Genomic DNA, 22030 nt, shown 5'->3' on the forward strand with positions numbered 1-22030 from the left:
GTTAACTGTGGACAACAATCAATGGTAAATGGGCTAAAACTGGGATTTTGAGAACATTTAATGATTTTTACAACTAAACTGAATGAAGCTTGAAAGAGCAGTTATTCCCCTTGTACGCTACCTGGGTTGCCACTCTTTAACATTCATGCTTTATCCAGACTTCAGATGAGAGTTTATGATCTGCATGGTGCCAGAAATCACACTATCTGCTTATTCAAAAGTAGATGTTTGCTCACCAGAATATACAGTTGTTGCTCTCACCTCTTCCAAAATGCTAATTACATTTCTTCTAAACAGCACCAGACAACTGGGTCTCACCCCTTTCTAGGGAATGCTGCTACCCAGGTAGGTCACTTGTGCAAGGTAGGTTTGCTCGTGCAAATCATATCTAGATCAAGAACGTGCATCCTTTCAGAGAGCATTACAATAGGAAATGGACTTAAATCTTGCTGAAACGAACACTAATTTGCAAACTTTACAGAAGTGTTTCTTTAGAAGATGAACAAACTAAAGTGATACAAGATACCTCAAGAAATAAAAATCTTTCAAAAAATTCTCTTAATTTCAAAATATCATTTAGTCACATTCAGAGTTTGTTCGGTTCCTTATGGTATTTTATTTCAGAAATAATTCAAATTTGGCTTGACATTCACAGAAGAACAAGCACAATAGGGGGGTTGAGAGACCAATTAAAGAAGACAGCCTAAAGAATGCTAGAAAATCTGTCTAAATCCTAAAAGACAGGAAGACAAGGAGAGAAAACATTTTCTCACTGTGATACTCAGGAACCTGCACTAGGCATAGAGACGTAACTCAGAAAAAGAAAAGCTTCTGATACAACTATACATGATGGGTAATTAATTGAGGCAACTGGAGGAGACCAGACTGAAAACAGTATTAGAAGAGGTGCTGTAGGATCCTGTCTCCAGCTAACTTTTCCATCACTGAGAACTATGATGAAGACCCTTAGTAATCTGTAATTTGGAAGCTTCACCCTGTTTGCAGAGATTCACACCCCACACTCCAGCATGTCACGCAGAAACAAAAAGGTTTCTAACTTCACTGTTCTGTAAATTATACCCAACTCCTGGGTTTGGGGCTAGCAGATGGCATTACAGCCTCCTTGAATGTGCACAGCACCCTAAAATGCCTCTGAAAGTTGTCAACTGTCCCATCCATCCCGGCAAGTGTTAAATTTCAGAGAAGTATTACTTAAGTGCTTTCAGGATCGAAGGACAGAAAAAAACACTCTTAAAATCCAGTAGACAGGAAACGCTGTGGGATAAATCAGATGCAAAATCACCTGCTGAGGAATAATGTGCCTAATCTTTGAACTCTTCTTGAGGAAGGTATTTAACTATGTGCAAGATCATCAGCTGGTTTAAGTTACTATAAGTACCTTGATCTGAAGGCAGCCAGATCTAGCCCTATAAATTCACGATCCTGTTGATAAGTCACACACTTCAGCCTGAAGTTCTGTTCTTCCTGCAGTAAATGGAGTACAGAGTACAAAGCATCTGTACCGTGCTCTCTGTTACTCTGAAACTACACCACGCTTTCTTTCAGGGTATTGTTTTGATCCTAAATCTCTCAGCTGATACATGCTGATGGCGTATCTGTTGGCTTCAGGCACAACAGCACTCTTTTAAGGAGTATTATTATACCTTAAAATGGACAATCAAGGAATAGGAAACCTCAAAATGCAGACCTGGTGTACTCAAGGCATTTTCTCCCTAAAACAAAGACAAAACATGCCCAAGAAATATTGGTTCGAGAGAGGGAGAGAGGGAAAACAAACGAAAACAATTCTTTCCCTCCTCTAAAAGAACAGCGACCGCTTATGCTTTCCTCATGAATCATGGAAGAAGGGAAGGCAGCAGCAGGGAGAAACAGAAACTGGATGTTTATTTGTCAGTGACTTTTACTTCTATTTCCACTGCCAAACAGCTGTGCTGTCTGCCTTTCACTTGTTGTATGCAATGAGAGACGACAGAGGGTTTCTTAGAGCCTTTAAGATTGCAGTAATTCGCAACTTTACCTTAATTAACCTGGAATAATTTACCTTTGAATAAACAAGGTCCTAGGTTTGCTTTTACTACCATCCTTCCTTGGAGAAATGTGAGTTTTATCCTCCAGATACGCCCACGTGCAAACACATTGCTCCTCACAGTGGATATCAGTGAGATATCCACTGTGGATATCCAATAATATCCTCTGGATATTACTGGAACCCTAAACCAAGGCAGCAAGGCAAACGCTTCAAACCAGCGTGGGCTACAAAAGGCAGAGCAATTCACTGTATTTAGTCCCTGACTCTCCTGCAGGTTTCCCTGGCGAGCAGGCAAAGGCTCAGGAGGAGGAGGAGGAGGAGGAGGAAGGCAGGGCCCAGCACTGACACCACTGTCACTTAGCTGTCACCAGGTAAGTGTTCCCTTGTGGGGCATCACGTCGAGCGTTCTCCTGAGGCTCGCAGGATTGTTTCGATAACTTACAGCATAACGGCATTAGCATTTTAAACTGAGCTTCCATTAAGTTATACGAGTTATCTATTTTGAAGTAATTTGAAGGACCTTTCATTGTTAACTCCTCTTAATTAATTTTGGCTTTATGGCGTTTTGGGGGCAAATTGCCTTAGCCTTCACATTTATCCTATCACCACTTGGCATGACCGAGATATTACAGCTCTTAAGTGAATTTCTTGTCAGAAGGATCTAAATCACACAGCTCAGGAGAGTTACTTCAGGAGGATTGGTTTTACTCTCCATTTAGCTTGGCCTCTAGACTCCAGGTACCAGCCTGATGCTTGCAAATGACTTTCCCAGAAGTAGGCATTATGAGCCTGGGGTCAAAGCACCTGCCTGCAGACTGCTCTTGGCCTGGAGCAAGAAGCATGTCCTGCTTCTTGTGTTCAGTAAGGTGATTTTTCTTAGAAGCTCGTCTTTCTCATAGTTTCAGCCACCACATACTAAGTTATCTCTCTTCATTCCTGCTCTTTGTGGTGTGACTATGCTGTTCCTCTTTGGGGCCATTCAGCTTTGTGGTATATTTGTTTTTTAGAAGTCCATTTGATTAAAACATCTGAGAAACGCTGGTGAGCGGGAATTCATAGGAAAAGATCTGATGCCTGAGTTTTCAGTTTAGGGCTGTTTTCAAAACACATCTCAGAAACAGATGAACACATCAAGTTGTTCCTGTGGAAAGTAACTAGATAAAATACTGCCGCAAAGTTAGTAAAAAAATGTTCTGCTGTAATAAGTGCATTCAAAGGACACAGATGACTGGTAATATGTTTAATAGAAAGCTGGCAAAAGCACGTTACCCTTCAGTGATCTACAATGCAGTCTCTGATGACGGCTTATACAGAACTACTGCAAACAGCTAAGCCCCAAATGTCTTTATCTTCATCTCTCCAATGTTTAATTTCCCCTTATGGAACAGCGAATTGGAAGGCTTTGTACCCTAAGCAACTAAAATGCTTTTCCCTTTCAATTTTGTCTAAACAGTGCTAAAATTATCAAAAATGCGCTGTAATTTACATTTCTCTGGTGAAATGGTAGAATTGCATTTCCCCAATTACCTTTTTTACCTCTTTGAAGGTACCAGAGATAGTACCAAAGTTGTTCAGAGAGTCAGAGCTGGCACTCAGTGTGTTGTTCCTCTCGCTAGTGTTCTCATTAGCATTAGGAGAAATTCCTAGAGGGGATGTGTTTATCTGGTCATGCAGAAAGTCATTTATATAACTTGGCAAAAACTCCTGCCTCGTGCGGATCCAAGTGGGAGAGCTGGTGGTGCTGGGAACTCTCTCACCTCAGGTCTAGGAGGGAAAATCTGAAGGAACTGAAATCCCTTGCCTTTACACCTCAAACTGTCATGTAAATGCTGAGGTTGAGGAAGGATTAGGAATGATTATACTCTTCTCATATGCATTTCAGCTTAAATTATACTGTGTAATGAAGGACACTAAAATGACAGATAATACCTTATCCCTGTGTCGGTAGATTATAAAATAGATTTAAGCAAGGTTAGAGAGGTGGGGAAACCTTCTTCTTTCTTTCTTCCCTCCCCCTGCAATGCTCTCCCTTCTCAGAAGCCCTCTTTCAGCCGTCTTCTGATCCCATTTGCACAGAAGAGAGGCTGCAAGAAATGTCACTGTCACCCAGAGAAACGCTTAGCAAAGCGTGCCCATGACATAACAGTGTGACACCACCACGAGTCCGAAGTAGGATCTGATCCTGGGATGGGCTATCGAGTCAGGTTAGCATTAATCAAATTCTATACTTTTCATCCTCATTATTTAGGTTTCTTTGGTTTTCTTGGCTCCCATGTCTCTTCCCAAAGCACATCTTTACAACAGAAGCCAAACCCAGAAGTTTTCAGTTGTGGAAGTACCACCCGCCTCTCCCCACACATGAAGGTCTGCTGGCAGGGTTTGCCTGTGCTCCTCTTGACAGGGGCTCATCTCGATCTACCACCCCAAATGACAAATATAAAGCAAATATAAGCCACTGCGTTTTCTTAAAAATCAACCTTATAGAAGGGCTTAAATTGTTACTGTGCTACTTTGTGGATAGAACGAGGCATTACGCTAAGGGTAATAAAGGGATTTATAGGGTCTCTAAAACGGAGCTGGAGATAAAATGTCTTGTGCAACAAAGGATGTAGAAAAATGGCCACGCAAGGCAGCAGGACGGGGCTGAGGCATGATGGAGAGGCTTCTCTAGGCAGGAAGATGGAAGATACTGAAAATGCCCCATTTCTGTGAGCTAGGATCATCTGCGAGGAAAGCGAAGACGTGTGGCGATGAGAAGTTGATGAGTGTGGCTGGCTGCCAGCAGATATTATGATCTCAGAATATTGATGTTTTGTACTAATAATTACAAAATCAGCAGCTGTACAATTACATATTTGGATAAATACAAGTGTAAGTGCATCCTGTAACATGGTGAATGGAAATGAAGTATGATTAAAATGACAGCTCATACACTAATATCAGTGCCTAGAAAAGACAGACAAGCCGGAAGAATGATAACATAATAAAGGATAAAAGAATCTTGATATTCAAAAAGAAAAAACTGATAATGAAAACATTCATGAGCAGTGAGAAAGATACATTAACTTTCCATAGCTGTTGAGGACAGATACAGATCAGACAGAAAGAAAACAAGAAAATTTACTTGTCTGCACTTATAAAAGCATTCTGGGGCAAAAAAGAATATCCTTCTCAATTTACTTGTCTGCACTTATAAAGGCATTCTGGGGCAAAAAAGAATATCCTTCTCATATGCCCTGAAGAAGAAATCTACAACCAGTATAATCTCTTGTGATACTCTGTCTAGAGCAGAAAGATGCACTGAAGCTGTGGAGTGCCTTAACTTCCAAGAAGAAAGCCCAGAGTTGGAATCATGTCATCTGACTGTTCTAACAAAGTACATTTGTTACAGGTTTCCACTGGGGCACTGAAATTGACAATAAGCAGGATATTCAGCTTAGAGAAAGTTTTGAAATCAGAAAGTTCTTATTAAAGGGAGGGAACTTCATGAAAGAATTAGGAAGTAGTACAGAATTAGTTTAATATAATATTTGGATTAGATAAGCACTGGGCAAAAATCACAGTAATAAAGCCCATTTGACACACAGTCATGTTCAAAGTCTGGCTGGGATGTCACAGGATGTGTTTGCCTCTGGAATGTCTGCACCAGCAGATATGATTTTAAAGTATTATTTAAAATCTACTGTGCCTATGGGCCAGCACTGCTCAGGCACTTCTTGTTATCCCATGGAAGCCCACTGCTTGTGGGACAGGGACAAAGCAGAAGCCCATCTCTGTGTAGAGCAGACAGTCAGCAGAAAGGCAAAGTCCATGTCTCTGTTTCCCAGCAACCTGCAGTTTGAAGGCACATCAGGAGTGGGGTTAATACATGCCCCATCTGAGGGCTGAGGTTTTTGACCCATAGAGATTATACCCACAGAGGGGTGAATCTGGTGCAGAGACTGCAGTTCATGTACACCAGACATTTTGGCTTTGTCTACTGTGTTCAGTGGAGGACATGCCCAAGGAGAGGCTAAAATAGATGTTTTCCTTAACCTCTGCTGTTTGCCTTGCCAGCAGGACAGCTGTAGTCCAGCACTAGCTCATTCCCTATGACTTTGCACAATGTTCTGTCAGGCTCCTCTAAGAAAGAAGCTTGGATTAATTTCTGTCTTACATTGGCTATGCAAAACATAAGGCTTCACACGAAGTATGGTGAACACACGCTGGTGAGTGAACCCAGAATACTTGTGTCCTCCCACCCACAGACAGGTGTGCATATGGACCCACACCAAGAGGTGGTGTCAGCACCACCTTTCTCCAACACATAATGCTCCCCAACTCCCACAAAGCCTAGAGCTTTACATAGGTGATTTTGGCCTTGCATTAAGCCCAGGTCCCTGCCTGAGGTCTGAACATTTCCTCTAAACTTTGTTTAGTGGCTAATCACCTGATGATTTCCCTGAGTAGAGATCTAACACTGGTTGTCACTGCTTGGGTGGGGCCTCATCACAACAAACAGCTGTGCAGCACAGCTGGGAATGGGAAATCCTCCCCACTAACTTCCTTCCCACTTTCCACTGAACAGACTGAAACATTTTTCCTTTTCTCTGAACAGCAGAGAGGCAGGACACAATGCGAATCTGGTGCTGTTCAGACTTTTGATGAGCAGCAGAAGGCTAATCCCTCTCCTAGTAAATATTCCCATGGCTCAGTCCCGCAGGGCACTGAGCAATCCCTGCTCTTTTCCACACCACCACCCCCACTTCACAGCCCAGGAAGGGTTTAAGAACAAGTACTTACATCAGTGGACTCATTTTGTGATGGAAGTTCAGACAAGACCACACTTAGGTGAGCACACAGTGCTTGGTGAGGTTCAGACCAAGATACTGCTCTGCCCTTCTGCCTACAAACCTGCAGGAGTGAAGCAGCACAACTTCCCCATCCACGCTCAAGATTTATATGGCTTGCTTTCCTCTTCTTAAATCTCTCCTAACAAAGCTTTGTTCAAAGATGATTAACAGATGTTGTCGTTAAAACGTTGGTACTTGCCAACAAATAACACATGGGTCTGCTTGAGAAACAGGGCTGTTTCCACAGCTTTCCCCAAGAAGAGATACTTGTGGTAATTGGTAAGGCCTGTGAGAAGATGACATTTTAAAGTATCTTCTACTGTACATAATTTCCTAAGAATGGTTTTCTGAGAATTTGTTTATCTTGTTGGTATGAAATCATTTGGATAAACCCGCATGATACAGAATAGATAATAATGCCCATTATGATTAAAGGAGTAAGAGGCAATCTTTTTAGATAACAATGAATTTCGTGAGCAAAGGCTTATTTGTAGCAAAAGTAAACAAAAAACCATAGATAGCCATGTATCTTAATTGAAGATGTAAAATAAAATGATTAAGAGAGATGCAGAAATGATTCTCAAAGGCTAGAATGTGACAAACAAAAGGAGAGGATTTTACTCTCCATTGCAAGATGAGCTGAAATGTACAGCCAGCAATCCCCAACCCCCAAAAGTATTGGGGAACAGGGTAAGTACAACAGAACTGGCTGGAATACCCAAGCCCAGAATCACTTCTGTGTTTCCCAACCCAGTACACACTGAAATCTCAAACCCAGGAGCCAGGCCCTCTGTGTGCAATTCGGAAAGGCAAAGAGAGGAGATGGCAACGTACCCTGTCCAGGGAGATCTTTGAAGAGTTATGAACAGAAATGTTTTGAAGGTGGTAACCTAGATATTGATGAAACTCCTGGCAATTTATTTTTAATGAAAAGGTAATTTTTCTTCCGAGAGATGGAAAGGAATGAGTATTCAGTAGGTTTTCAGAAACTACTTAAAAGCAATCTCAGTCTTTTGTAATGCTCTCAGCACATACATTGTAAATATCATTTTCATATAGGTTTCAAATAAATGACAGATGTAGTACATTTTTACTACATTCTAAAATCAGCATTTTAGAGGTTGACATTGAAATCCTTTTCTCTCTTTTCTCTTTTCCACAGACCTGTTGTTAAAAGCATGACTGCTCTGCCAAAAAGTCCATGTTTTGAAAGGCTTTTATTCCTTCTGTATTCCTTTTCTTCTAACTGTATGACTCCACACTACAACATGCCCTGATGAGATGGGTGGCATTTTATAGCTCTCATTTATGTCTCATCTGAACCTGCTGCAGTCAGGAAGAATATTCCCATTGACTTTACTAAGCTTCAAAGCAGCATTTTATTTGAGATTTAGCTTTAGCTTCAATTCCCGTCTCAATTCACTGTGTACTTCAAGCAACCAAGGAACAGTCAATGTTGTCATGTTCCACTTCTACAAACCAATGGGTAGATGTACTTGACAGGTTTTAAATTGAGGAAATATAACAAATTCACAGGCGGTACAATTAGAAACACCATCTTACAGACATGTAGCAAGAGGAAATTCAACTAATCTGATGTTTGTTTATTCCTTTAACATTCTATTAAAGCAAAGAAGCTCTATAATGAGATTACTGCATTTTATCTCTTAATTGTATCCAGATATGCAAAACAGATTTACTGCTAGTGGCTTGTATACAGTACAATATTTTAAAGCTAATTATGGAACGGCGTTACTATTGTCACACGATGAAATACTGATTCTTATTGTTATGAATCAATATCATTTTCTAAAATTAATTGTAATTACCTTTTTAATTGGATATAAACCCTACTAAATTCTGAAACAGCTAGTTATATAAATATAATTCTTTTAAATCCAGGATGATACCAGCATAAAATATTTTAATTAAATAGATTGCAAAAAAAGGGAAAAAAAAGACATTAAATAGTCTTCCATTATTAAAGCCAGCTGTAAGTCAAGTCTTGAAAATTTTCAAGCTTTTATTTTTGAACACCTGAAATCTGCCATTGTCCCTGTAAGCATGTATACACATCCTCCCCAAACCGTGTATTAATAGTTTAATTGTTCATTGAAGAGCAGTTAGCACCTGGGTTTTGTTTGTATTATTCCACCCAGAGAGGAAAGCATATTTGAGTATTCAGCCTCACAAACCCCCAAGGCACAGAACATCTAGCATCTTTTCATTGCTTATGTATATAATACAACAAACAATTTGAAAAGTTAAGCAAATAAAGTAACATTGTATCAAAGTTCTGTTCAAAAACATTGGTGAGTAGATGGTGAAAATCTCTACTTGATTTGTTAGCTGCAATTTCTTAGTAATTTTAAAAAAATTCTGTCCCTATGTGATAATACCTCATGTATCTTGATCATACAGCTCATCAACGCAAATTTAATTTCAGGTATTTATAACTTGGTACTGCAAACTAACATTTTGTACACATTTCAAGGTACAAAAGCTCGGTTTTCCTGAACAAATAGTCATAATAGGAACAACTGAAGTCTTAGCTACAGACAGATCACAGCTTATTTGCAAGTCTCCTTGAATATGGGATACCTTTTCCCTCTCTCCACTTAGTGGCAAAGGGACGAGGAAGAGGCTCTTGTTTATCTCAGCAGAATGAAGCAGCAGTTTAAAACTTACCTGAGTTCCAGCCATCTTAATTAGCGTTAGTCTTCAACACTATTATACCTGGTTTTCATACATTTGCACATGCAAACCAAATTATATTTACACACACTATGGTAATTAAAGCAGTTACATTTTGATGAGCTGAAATGAATCAGAACTTCCAGACAAGATAAATGAATAATATCAACCATTTAGAAACATCTTGTGGTCTTATTGACTTACTAGAATAAGGACCCAGCTACAGATTGAACTGCCAGTATTTTGGTGGAAGTGAAGTTAGATTCTGATGCTGACTCTACATCTGATGACATATTATCCCACTTATTTCATGAATAAATATTGCAAAATGCATATTTGATACTATCAAGAAATTTTATTTAACCAGCAGCTCACCACTAGAAAAAAATCAATACTTCATGTGTTTTTTCAAGAATATATACTTTCAGTCAACTCTGTTTGGGCTATCCTTCAGTATCATCATGCAACAAATAAATATTTATGTTAACACTTACCACAGTCTATACGGACATAGGACATTAATTTTCTATTTATTTGAAGAGCCCACATTATCTAGGAAGGCTCTTCCACTATTTCTGTGATCTAGATTTCATTGAAGATATTATTCACTCCACATTTAAGTCTTTCATCTGCACGCCAAGTGTTAAATTATATTGGGTTACTGTCTGTATAATTCTATTTTTACTGCAGCTCTTCACAGATTAAGATTCAAATGCATCGAATTTTGTAGGATTTTGACAGTAATTCCAGCAGTGCAAGTCTTAGGTCTGTCCACCTAATTGTGCCATTTATGAATTTCTAAACTCTGTATGTGCCTATAGAAACTGCACTTACCTGCTGTATGAATCCTGTCACCGGATCCTTGACAGCCATCCTCATCATCACAATCTCCACTTGACTCCATCTCTTCGCTTCTTCCACCCCCACTGCCAGCATCTCGGGAAGCCCATCTTTCCAGTTTTAATTTTGCCTTCTCAGCATCCAGCTAAAATGGAAAAAGCAAAAAAACCAACAATGGTCAGAATATTTACACAGTTCCTACCTCTGGTGACCAAGCTGGGTTTATAAAGCAGCAAGCACTTTCTCATTCACTTTCAAGAACAGCTCCTCAAGTCGGAGGTTGTTTCTGGCAGTGACATCCGAATATTTTGGAATAACAGGCTATACCATCAAATTTTCTCCACCACAGATAACCAGGGACACTTATCATCAAACTTTTCATTAAAACACCACATCTACCAATATCATCACAGGGAGCTCTGGTCCTGCAGCTTTTTCTCTTGCAAACCCCAGTTTGGAGATGACTGGTTAATGATGGTACAACCTGCCAGCTGCCTGAGCACTTATTTTGGGTTATTTGCAATTGAAGACCACAATATATTTGACAACCTTTGAAGAGCTGAGGGTATTTGCTACTCTTCATTATGGGCTTGGTCACTTGGAAACCTTGACCGCTGGATATGACTTGTAAGATGCTGTCATTTAAGATGCCTTTACAAACTGCAATTTATTCATTAAATTTCACTTTTAATAGGTTTCTTGGCCCGAGTCTAGAATAAGAAAGCATTTTCTAAAATAAATCTAAATGTGTCATACTAGGTCACACTTGCTGTAACAACACATTTACTTCCCAAACTCATCTTTTTGATCTTTCTCCTCTCCTTCTGTCACCATGAGCAGTGGTGCTGTGGGAATAAATGATTTTTCAGCTCACTGGTAGTTCCAAAAAATGAAAAATACCATTTAATTTTCAGCAAATCTAGACCCATCCTATCCAGGGAACAGCACTATCGGGGAAGAAATTAAGTAACTGGCTTAGCCCTAATACATTTTGTTATTTTTCATGGAAAGACGATTCAGGAGAAAACTTGAACTTCCCCCCACGCCTGAGAGCAGCACCTCCTCGCTGAGCTCCACAACACCCCTCCTGCTGGAGCTGTGCCATTTTTGTACAACATCTCACAACCAAGATGCTCCATGTTCCTCGGTGGCCACCCTCCCCTCAACAGCTTCTATCTGTGGTTGCTTGTGCGAAGGACACTTGAGGGTATTAGAGAAGGTGGGACAGCTTCTGCAGAGAGAAGCCCCGACAGCTCAGCTTCCCCTACAGCCCAGTGACAGGGAAATACCCTGATTCAGAGGGGATTTTGTCACAGTCTGGCTACGTTGCCCCGGATATTATCAAGTCACCATCCCCCCCATACCTTCCATCCCCGTTTTGTGAGTGGCCACCAATTTACTTTCTGCATCTTGTTGGAAAATTACTTTGGGAGGTGTTGATTTTGCTTTGGAGGGATGGAAATAGCTGTGCTGGTATTTCTGATCACTTCTTTCACGTAGCTGAAACTCTGCCTACAACACATTTAAACGTTGTTTTGAAAGGTAGAGGATTGTTTGCCTCCTTTTTGGAATTATAAAAACCTTGTTTGTGTTTGCTCTGCTGGAACGGTCTGAGGGACGATTAGGGCCTGTTATTCTGGTTACGTGGATATATTTTAACCAAATGGAAAGACTCTGTGATGCTTCTCAAAGCTGGTCAGATTCAGGATCTCTCCAATACCCTTCATCACAAGTATCTTCCCCCCAAAGTATTGCAGATCCGTTTCAGACTGTTTCATCCCAGAGGACTGTGGTTATTCTCGGTACTGAGCAAACTGTATTTTGAAATGTAGCTACTTTGAAGATTCAAACACATTTCACACTAAAAGGGAGGTGGGGGAGGAACTGGGGCACAGGGCTAATACAGCTCTATTAACTGGGTTGAAAGGATGATGACGGCTGCAGCAATTTCTCTGTAGTGGGAAGCTTTTTGTGATAGTTTCCTCCTTCTTCAGATGCTGTGAGCTGCCCCCCTCCGCTCTGGGGCTGCCAAACACTTGGATGAGTGCAGCAGAGATCCTGTTCTACAGAACAACAGATGCCAACTTCTATATGGCAGAACTCAGGCAATTTTTCACCCTTCCACGGTGAAGATCTGTTTGCTCATTCTGAAGACACAAATAACTTCACACCACGGTGGGAAGATCAGTAAGTGGGAGGAGAGGGTACGGGCTCTAGTGGGGAAGCACACTGAGCACTGCCTAATTGTTACTGCAGGACTGTTCTTTATAAACAAGTTGCTTAATGTTGAGCCTCATTATTCAGGGGCGTAAAGGCTGATGTCACGGCAATACAAACCAACATTTTGTTAAACAATTGGAAAAAATCTGCCTACGAGGGAGAAAGATAACTCAGTTCTTTCACAGATTTATTGTGTCCTGACCATATTAGAGAAGATTCATTCGTTCTTAGTTATAATCCTTCAGAATGAAAAGAAATGGCTAAGTGGTGAACAGAACAGATGCAAAATTTAATAAAAGCTTTTAATGATTGTTTGCCAGTCAAAGCAGAAGCATCTACTCCCTGGGAAGGTACTCCTTCTTTTCAAAATTTGATTTCATTCAGTGCTCATGGCCCAATCCTGACCTCTGCTCAAAACAAGTAAATCCTTAATCCAAATGTGCACCATCCTCTTGGACAAAGACCAAGAAACAAGCTCAGCTTTTCAACACGGTGCACTGCAGCATTTTACAAACTTCTGGGTTCTTAGTGCCTTCACTTCAAAAAGCGATGAGCCGTAGCCCAGATCTGCATCAACTGCCCGTAATAATGAAGATTTACCCAGGTCTTTCTTAGCCTCCCAGGAAAGAGGGCCATCAAATTGCACAGATCCTTTATATACACGTCCAACATTACAACTTAAACTCTACTCAGGTGCAACCTACCAAACTTTTTCACCACATATACCTTTTCCCAACCTTTTCCCATCACTTCTCCAGCAAAGAATTTTCTATCTGTGGCTACCATTCACCTAGAATGATGAACCAGAGCCCAACTTTGGGCAGAGATAATGGCTTATCTATAAATAAACCCATTCTGGGAGATGAAATAGTGGAGCCAAGTTAGTGAGAAGCTCCCCCCACACTGTGCAACCCTGCTGAGAAGGCTACGTCACCACCGCATAGTGACTTGTGATCTAGCACCCTTCTCTTTTACAGATTTTGAAGGAACACATGTCCTTTGACCACCACCACGTGACTTTAGTGAGATCACTGTTTTAGAGCCACAGCAAAGTGTACGTCAGCATTTCTTCATCTCCCTTTTTTTCACAGAATCATAGAAAACTTTCTCAAAGGCCTCTCACTGCACCGAAATAGCACAGACTGCATCAGGATGGACTAGGATGGCGAAGCTTTAATGAAAGACACTAACCTTCACTTTTTATTAAGCTCTGCTAGCTCCAGGAGGTAGGTGTGGCCAGGGAAGGCCCTTAATGCTAGGGGACTGAGAGGTCTCCAACAGGAGCTGGAGGTCACATGAAGGCTCAAGGTCTCTTCAGAAACCACGATCTGCCAAAAATCCTGAACAATTCTCCTAGCTGCTGCCACCAACCCCTAAAACTTTCAGCTTCCCCACAGATGGTTGTAGAGAGAGTCACAGTCCCTTGCCCATATTTATCAGTAGAGATTGGAGATTGGAGTCAGTAACGTCATTTCTATTATTGCTTACAAACCACTCTTAAAAAAGCCTTCTTTTGCTGACTTATGCTCCGCCTGCTGATGCATGATGCCCTCCAGCCACCTCTGGCAACTCAGCACAGCAGCTCCAGCCCGGGAGTGCAGTCTCTTGATGCTGAGACTTGATGCTTGGTTGAACAATTGCAATGGATTTCAGGCTGGGCACTAGAGCTTTACTTTCACAAAGCAGAAGATATCTGCTGCATAAGATTCAAGAAAATACTGGAATCTTAACAGCTTAAAAATTAAGTCCTCAAGCTTTTGCACATCTGAAAGACTTTTTTTTTTTTTTTCCTCATGAAAAGGTTATATAAATAGATCAATAAGATTTGCACAGCCCAACTGAAAACTGACTCAGATCAGGAATTTTCCCAACTGCAATAGGCTTTGGATCAGGTTCATAAACCTCTACAGGGTTTTTGGGAAACCATACAGTCTTCACGTGGGAAAGCTTTAATATCTGTATCTGATCCAGCTGAAAGGTAAAAATCACGTATTACTGTTCAGCTCTGAGTCAGATACAGATGACTATCCTCATGCATTGTATTTGTTCCAGCAAAGGTGCCAGCCTTAAGTGACATTAAAAAAAAAACCCCAGTTCTGCTGATGTGTGGTTTTACAGAGAAGAAAGAAGTCATATGAGAATGGTTGCTGTCTTTCTCCCCTATTAATACTTGATGATGTAGCACACATTCCTGGTCACATAAAAGAGTCCTTCAGACTTCAGAGGCTTCAAAGAGTATGTGACACACAACCCCTGAGCTTTCTACAACGAGTCTAACCCTAATTCTCACTCCCACCACAGATGTGTTAGAATATAAATTTATTCTCCTGGTTTTTCATGAAGGCACGTTCCGGCTGAATACTTCCACACATTAACTAAATAATAACTGTTTAGCTCCATGAAAACTATTTTGATAAAAGTGCCAATTTCAATTCATTTCATTGACGAGGCTATTTTCTGACGGGTCATATATGCACGTATATCTGAGGGGATGACTCCAAGCTGTAGGACAATAAATCCATTTCATCAGAAAATAGGTTTTAAAAATATATTTTACACCACAGTTTCAGGCTTTTCAGGTCAGTGAGCACAGCAATGAAAATCTAAGAGAATACACTTTTTGAATAAAGCCACTTAAAAGTTGCGTGCTTGGAATATTCAGAGACAAATCCCATACAATAATTATTTCCTGAGGGATTTGTTAATTAGCTTTCTATATGATGGATTTCAGCGTGAATGCTTTTCCTCTCTGAAAAAGACAGCTTTGAGGTGAAATCTGACTTCTGCCCACTTGTCATGTGAGCACACGGATCTTACTTGCTGGTGTTTTCACAGTGATCAAAAAATGGCTGATTGCATCCTGCATTTAGAGACCGTAAGCAAAGCATGATCTTTTCTCAAGGTACTTAAACGCAGTTGCCTTTTAAAAGTGCTTTAGTGACATAAATATGATTTGCAAAGACAAAGCATTTTGCCAGCTTATGCACAAATAACGTACAAAGCCTAATCTTGAAGAAAGTCACAAATGACTCAATCCTTCCAGTCTTTTTTTTTTTTCAAAAATAAAATAAAAAATCCTTTCTAAACCATTATTAGGTCAGAAATTACTACAACTGAAGAAGACAATGCGCCTTTGTTTTTAGCCTATTATATACATTTTTTGTTAGGGACTGACATATTGCTTTAGGCATAAAGCTGCATTTTACTGGTGCCTTGTGACTGAGCAGATGTTCTGTCATTTCACAAAACAATAGCAACATAACAAATTTTAGCCATAACTGCCATATATATGCTTATTCCAAGTGGGTCCTCTCCTTGGAGATAACATTTATGGTCAATTTTCCTCCACATATGCTCTTAGCTCCTTTTTAAAAACATTTGGCAGTTGCCTTTGCTTCTTCTTTTCACATTTATCTACCATTCATATATTACAGCAAAATAAGCAAAATGAACTTATTTGTCTTCTATTTTGCCAGACATTTTCTTTGGTTTGTTCTTCCTATTTTTGTATTTCATAGAAATCCAAAAGGATTTCCAATGAATTATCCCCTTCTAGTTTCTTCAGAGAGCAGTACAGCTCACAAAGGGAGCACCACTCTACTCTTAAATCCTTTTTTTTTTTTTTTAGCCAAGAAAACAGACATTTAACCTTTTGGATCAACTGACACCCCCCCAAGGTTTCCTTCTGTTGTATTTATTCAGATACTTACAATAACCTTTGCATAGCACAGCTTGCTTTACGAGTCACCTGTACAGTGTTAGAATAATTTAATTGAACAGCTATACATAATTTATGCAACGTAGTTAAGGGCTGACAATGGTTTTAGAATTTTATTCACAACTCTCCCGACCAGACCTTTTCCAATGAGGGAATTGGACCAATATTAGTAGATTCCTTTGCTTTATGTTTTTCTCTCTAGCCTAAGCACCTTGCACCTACTTACACTGACAGCTGTATCTTATTTTCTATGCCAGTGCTCCTGGTATATGGATATACATGTACTGGAGGGGGTAGGCTCTCTTCAAGCACACTGAAGGATCACAGAATCACAGGATGATATGGGGTTGGAAGGGACCTCTGGAGATCATCTTGTCCCCCCCCCCGCCAAAGCAGGTCCACCCAGAGCAGGTCCCACAGGAACTTGTCCAGGAGGGCTTTGAACATCTCCAGTGACGGAGCCTCCAACCACCTCTCTGGGCAGCCTGTTCCAGCGCTCTGCCACTCTAAATGGAAAGAAGTTCCTCCTCATGTTTAGGTGGAACTTCTTCACTGAAAGTTTTTGTCCATTTCCTCTTGTCGTGTCACTGGGCACCACTGAAAAAAGACTGGCCCCATCTTCTTGACACCCACCCTTTAAGCATTTAAAAGGATCAGATCCCTCCTCAGTCTTCTCTTCTCCAGACTAAAAAGACCCAAGTCCCTCAGCCTTTCCTTATAAGAGAGGTGCTCCAGGCCCCTAATCATCTTTGTAGCCCTCTGCTATATCCTCTCCAGCAGTTCCCTGTTCTTCTTTAACTGGGGAGCCCAGAACTGGACACAGTACTCCAGATGGGAGAGGAGGCAGAGGGGAGGGGAAGGATAACCTCTGTCAACCTGCTGGTCACACAACCTCTGTCAACCCGCTGGTCACACCTTCCTGATGCACTCCAGGACACCATTGGCCTTCTTGGCCACGAGGGCACATTGCTCGTTCACAGTCATCCTGTTGTCCACCAGGACTCCCAGGTCTTTTTCCTCAGAGCTGCTCTCCAGCAGGTCAGCCCCCAACCTGTGGGGATGGAGAGCACAACTCTCGGACAACGTGTGTCCACAAAGGACTATCTTGCAAAGCTGACGCAGTATACACTTGAATGACGAGTGCAATTCTGAGCACCAAAACTCCCATCCAAACCTTGAAGCAGCAGCCACCCCTGCTCCGGGCCCCCAGCCCCAGTTTCACTGCCCCCAGGTCCACAAGTGTGGAGGCAAAAGCACTCAACCACAGCCGCAGGCCCCATGGCTGTTCTTCACCTTCCAGTGGGAGGAACACAGTGACCTAAGGATTCCTTAGGATCACAATCCATCGGCAGCTGGGGGAATGATATACCTCCTTCTCGTGTGTTTTACCTCTTGGTTATCATATTCTGCTTCATTCTAGAATTCTTTTGTTCAAAAGATTTTAATTATTTGACCGACTCTCTCACTCTGTTTCTGTGCATCTTGAGTATGAGCTGTACATCTTTTGGGAAGGTTAGGACTTGCTTTCAGATGTTATCCATCTTTTTCAAGCCAAATAGCTGATATAATTGGTGTTTTTATCTATTTATTTATTTATTTATTTATTTTTCCCATTAAATCACTAAATTACTCCTTTCTGAAACAGCAGCTGGACAATGGATCTTATGGATTCTGCGGAAGTCTCCTGCAACCATTCCTTTATTTTCTATATGTAACTTTTCCTCCTAATTTTATAGCCCTAACTTCTCCACATCCACTTTCCAATCCTCTGTCCTTGAGGCTTTGCATTTGCATAAGTCTGTCTATACCTGTGAATACTTTTTGTTCTCCTGGTTTATGCAGATTGACTCGTTATCCTCTTCCTCATATTTTTATTGCCAGATGAAACACTAGATACTTAAGGATCCACACTTGCATTTAGCTTTGAATACTTTTCATTTCCCCTCCGTGTCCTTCCTCTAATCTGGCTGTTTCCCTCTGACTTCCACATAGTCCACTGCAGATCCCTACTCCACAGTAGAGAAGCTAAAAGCAATTCTTTCTCTCTTAGTTGATTAGGAATGCAAGAGAATTATTTCAGCAGGAATCTAAGATGGCTTTTAGAGCTTCACCTTGTTATACTGCAGGAATAATGCTTCTATTTTTGATGTTTATAGTTTCTGTTTTTCAACTGCTTATTAAAGGTGAGTATATTTCTAGCAGAGTGCTAGCACCGTGATCGGCTTAATATTCATTGAATTAAATTACAGGAGCTACATACGTTCTCGTATTTACCGATAACACTGTGAAGAAGCACCAAGAATGTGCACCCACAGAATCTCATCACATTTAGCAAAAGCTTCATAATAACAATTTGGGTGAACTGTCACCCACAAAGTATTAATTGTGAATGATGACAGAACTTGTTACAGTTAATAACCTGTTTTAACAAAGCACAACAGCTGTTTAAAGAGAATTAGGACGATTTCATTTGAATTCAGTAAATCTGGTGGCCAAGGAAGCAAGCAAACAACTCTTCTTGATGTCACATCTTTAGCGTTGGGCTGTATCTTTTCAGTATTATGGGATGAGCTGAAGATTTTTTGGACCTGATGCCTAGTGTGCCTAACTTGGACATACACCTTGGGTTAGTCGCTGCCACAGGCAGGAATTTCATCTTTAGCCAGTTAGCTTAGTGCAGCCTTTTCCCAAAATAAAATCTGCTTTTTAAATTGCAGTACAACATGTAGTCTGAAAATAGAGCATATGGCTAAAAAACCTGTCGGTGTTATATTAAGGCTTTCTGCATCTTCTTAAAGTTAAAAAAAAAAAAAAAAGGTAAACAATTGTAATAAAAACATAAGGTAAATGCTGTAATTATTGGTGATGAGTATGCAGAAGTTGCCTATAAACGATCTTTGACTCTTCAAAAGAGTTTGGTTTGGGGACAGCGGCTGTTGGATCCAACAGCTTCAGAGGCAGAGGATTGCTGAGAGTGCCAACAAGGTACTGGAAATGACAGTGCCACCAGTTCTTGCCATGTGGCCCCTCGCCAGACCAACGTGGGGCTCGGCATCCCGAGGCAGGTGTGCCCGGTGTGCGGGCACGGATGAGATGGATGACGGTGCCATCACCAGTGGGAGCTGCACTTACTTCTTGTGATAATCCCAATCATGCACCAGAGCAGAAGGCCTGATTCCTCATGAGGGTAAGTGGCTGGGGGATGAACACGCCGTGTCTCTGCCACACGGAGATACAGAGGCACGGTGCCAGCCCTGGAACGTTGCCTTCTATGCTCTCACAAACGAGAGAGCTGCTCTACAATGCCTGCAACACTCTTCCTCCACCCTTGGAAAGGAGCAGCTTTAAGTGGAATACCTTTTGCAGGGAGTTAATAAAGTGACCATAAAAAAGGAAGTCTTCTCAGAAAGACCATGGCTTGCTTTTCCTAGCACGAAGAAGACCAGGAGAATATGATTATTGTCTATAAATGTATTTAGCCTTCCCCTTAGATGTGGAGAGATCCCCAAGAATAAAACTAGCATAGAAATAAAAGGAGGGAAAACAAACTTTTTAGCTATCAGAGTTATGAGTTTCAGGATCAGCCTCCCAAGAGGAAGATGAAGGCAAAAATTCCCAAGCATTTACAAGACCTGGCTGAATAAATTTGTGAGTAAGGTTGCCTGTGATGTCAATGAGCTGTATGTGATATTTCAGGAGGCCTCTTCCAGACTTCCATCCTGTGTCTCTATGCTCTGCTAGTTTCTAATATTAGAAAATTGATTTGTAAAATCAAAATCACAAACCAGAACCACTCCCATTAGCCATTAGGAGCGTTATTTCCTTACTTCTCTGATTTCTATATGGAAGAATTGTGTCCACATACCAAATTATGTTCTTTCTTTCCTGTAGGCTAAGAATGAAGCCTCGTAAGTCAAAATGTGGCTCAAAAAATGTAGTAATTATTGCTGGGGCTTAACATGGTTTAAAAACGTCCTGTTTAACTAGGAGTTCTGACTCATCAGGTTTTGAACTTCTAATAATAGCCAAGAACCTTCTGTCTGATGAGAGGTGGGAAGTGTGAAATGAGAAGGGCCTGCCATCAGGAGGCTGGTTGCACTCCATCAGCCCCCGAATGGCACCCTTCTCATACGCTGCATCTTTTCATGGGTTAAGTGAGTAAATAGTGGCCAATCTAAATTGTCTAAGGAAGAGAGCAAACCTTCCTCCTTGCTCTGTATTCAGACAGCAATTAGCCTTTTTATTTGCTGAAGGAAATGTTCATGACATGCTCCAGTGCATGTTAATTCTGCTTCTTGTTCTTGGATAATTATCTGTTTTCAAGCTCTGTGTTGGTGAAGATCATTTTCATAGTAGGAAAAGTTTGACATTTCATTGGAAAGACTTGTGAACAATCAAAGCCACTCATTATTTGGTAGTGCTCAACGGACCCAGGCTTTGGATCTGATGTTTCATGTTAAAACATGACAGCAGCAGTGGTCTGTTTAGTCTCCTCCACACTAAATCCCAGCAACTGAGCACTTAAATGCAATATGGAACGAAATATGGAAAATATGGTAAGAAGATGGATAATGATGTTTGTCATCCATTTAACGTGTACTGATGTTGGGAACTATATCACAAATTACTTATTACATAAGCTAACTAGCTTTAATAACACTGCAACCCAAACCTAATTTAAAAACAATCCCACTGTCTCACTGCCACCAGACTTCTCTGAAAGATCGAATATCACATTTCTAAATGCGTTGTATTATTTAGAAGGTGCCACATATGTGCAGAAAAAGAAAGGATCGGAGCCTATGCTGCTATGAATCAGCAAACTGAATTCCATGGAGCTGCTCCAATTTATTCCACATGAAGAGTCAGCCCAGATTTTCTCGTTTGGGAAAGCATGGTGGTGTAGCCCAACAGACAAATGCATTTGACGTTGCATGAATCTGACAGAAGAAAAGCCTCTCTCTTTCCAGATGTCATACTTGCAGGATTTCATGGTAACATTTGAGGACACATGACTGAATGTTTTTGCTAAGTCATTTTTATTTAAAAAGGGAAAAAAAGAGAAGAACAGGTTATTTCTGCAAGCAGCAGCAGCCACTGAAGCATTTTTTCTATGGTTTTCCTTTTCACTGGTGGTGGAATGTTTTTGCTAAGTCATTTTTATTTTAAAAGGGAAAAAAAGAGAAGAACAGGTATTTCTGCAAGCAGCATCAGCCACTGAAGCCTTTTTTCTATGGTTTTCCTTTTCACTGGTGGCTTCCGGAGGAGGTTCTCTGATGTCTCACAAAGACTGAGGTCACAATACAGTGCTTTTACCAGTGAGTCTCCCTCCAGGAGAGAGCACTCAGGATCTGTTAGATTTGGTTAAAATTGGCTAAAGGGTTAAAAAGATGAGGAGGGAGCAGCAAGGCTGAGGGGCAGGGACACAGCCCAGCACATTATATAAGCTGCATTTGTTTATGAAACCAGGTTAAAATGCAACATAAGGGCAAACAAACAACCGGCCTTGGCAAATCACAAGGAGAATTTCTGGTTGGCCTTGGCAAATCACAAGGAGAATTTCTGGAGAGCAGGAAGCGTTGCGTTGCCCGACAGCAGCTTGGCCTTTCCCCTCCCAGGTCTAAATTCTGCTCAGGCTTGGAACAGGCAGGGTAAGTGGAAAAAGGTCAATGCATT

At 40.9% G+C, this 22030-nt stretch overlaps 1 protein-coding gene across 3 annotated transcripts in view; it reads right to left on the reverse strand.

Annotated features, from left to right (window-relative positions):
* LOC106902631 (glypican-5-like) overlaps positions 1-22030 on the reverse strand; it is a 409372-nt gene that overhangs the window by 97702 nt on the left and 289640 nt on the right. For all 3 annotated transcript variants that reach the window (XM_014966275.1, XM_014966274.1, XM_014966276.1), the window contains one exon: positions 10411-10561. In XM_014966275.1, coding sequence (XP_014821761.1) covers positions 10411-10561 — 151 coding nt within the window. The remainder of the gene's footprint in view (positions 1-10410; positions 10562-22030) is intronic.

The sequence above is a fragment of the Calidris pugnax genome, unplaced genomic scaffold (assembly GCF_001431845.1).
Source record: "Calidris pugnax isolate Ruff unplaced genomic scaffold, ASM143184v1 scaffold65, whole genome shotgun sequence".
NCBI classification, from domain to species: Eukaryota; Metazoa; Chordata; class Aves; order Charadriiformes; family Scolopacidae; genus Calidris; species Calidris pugnax.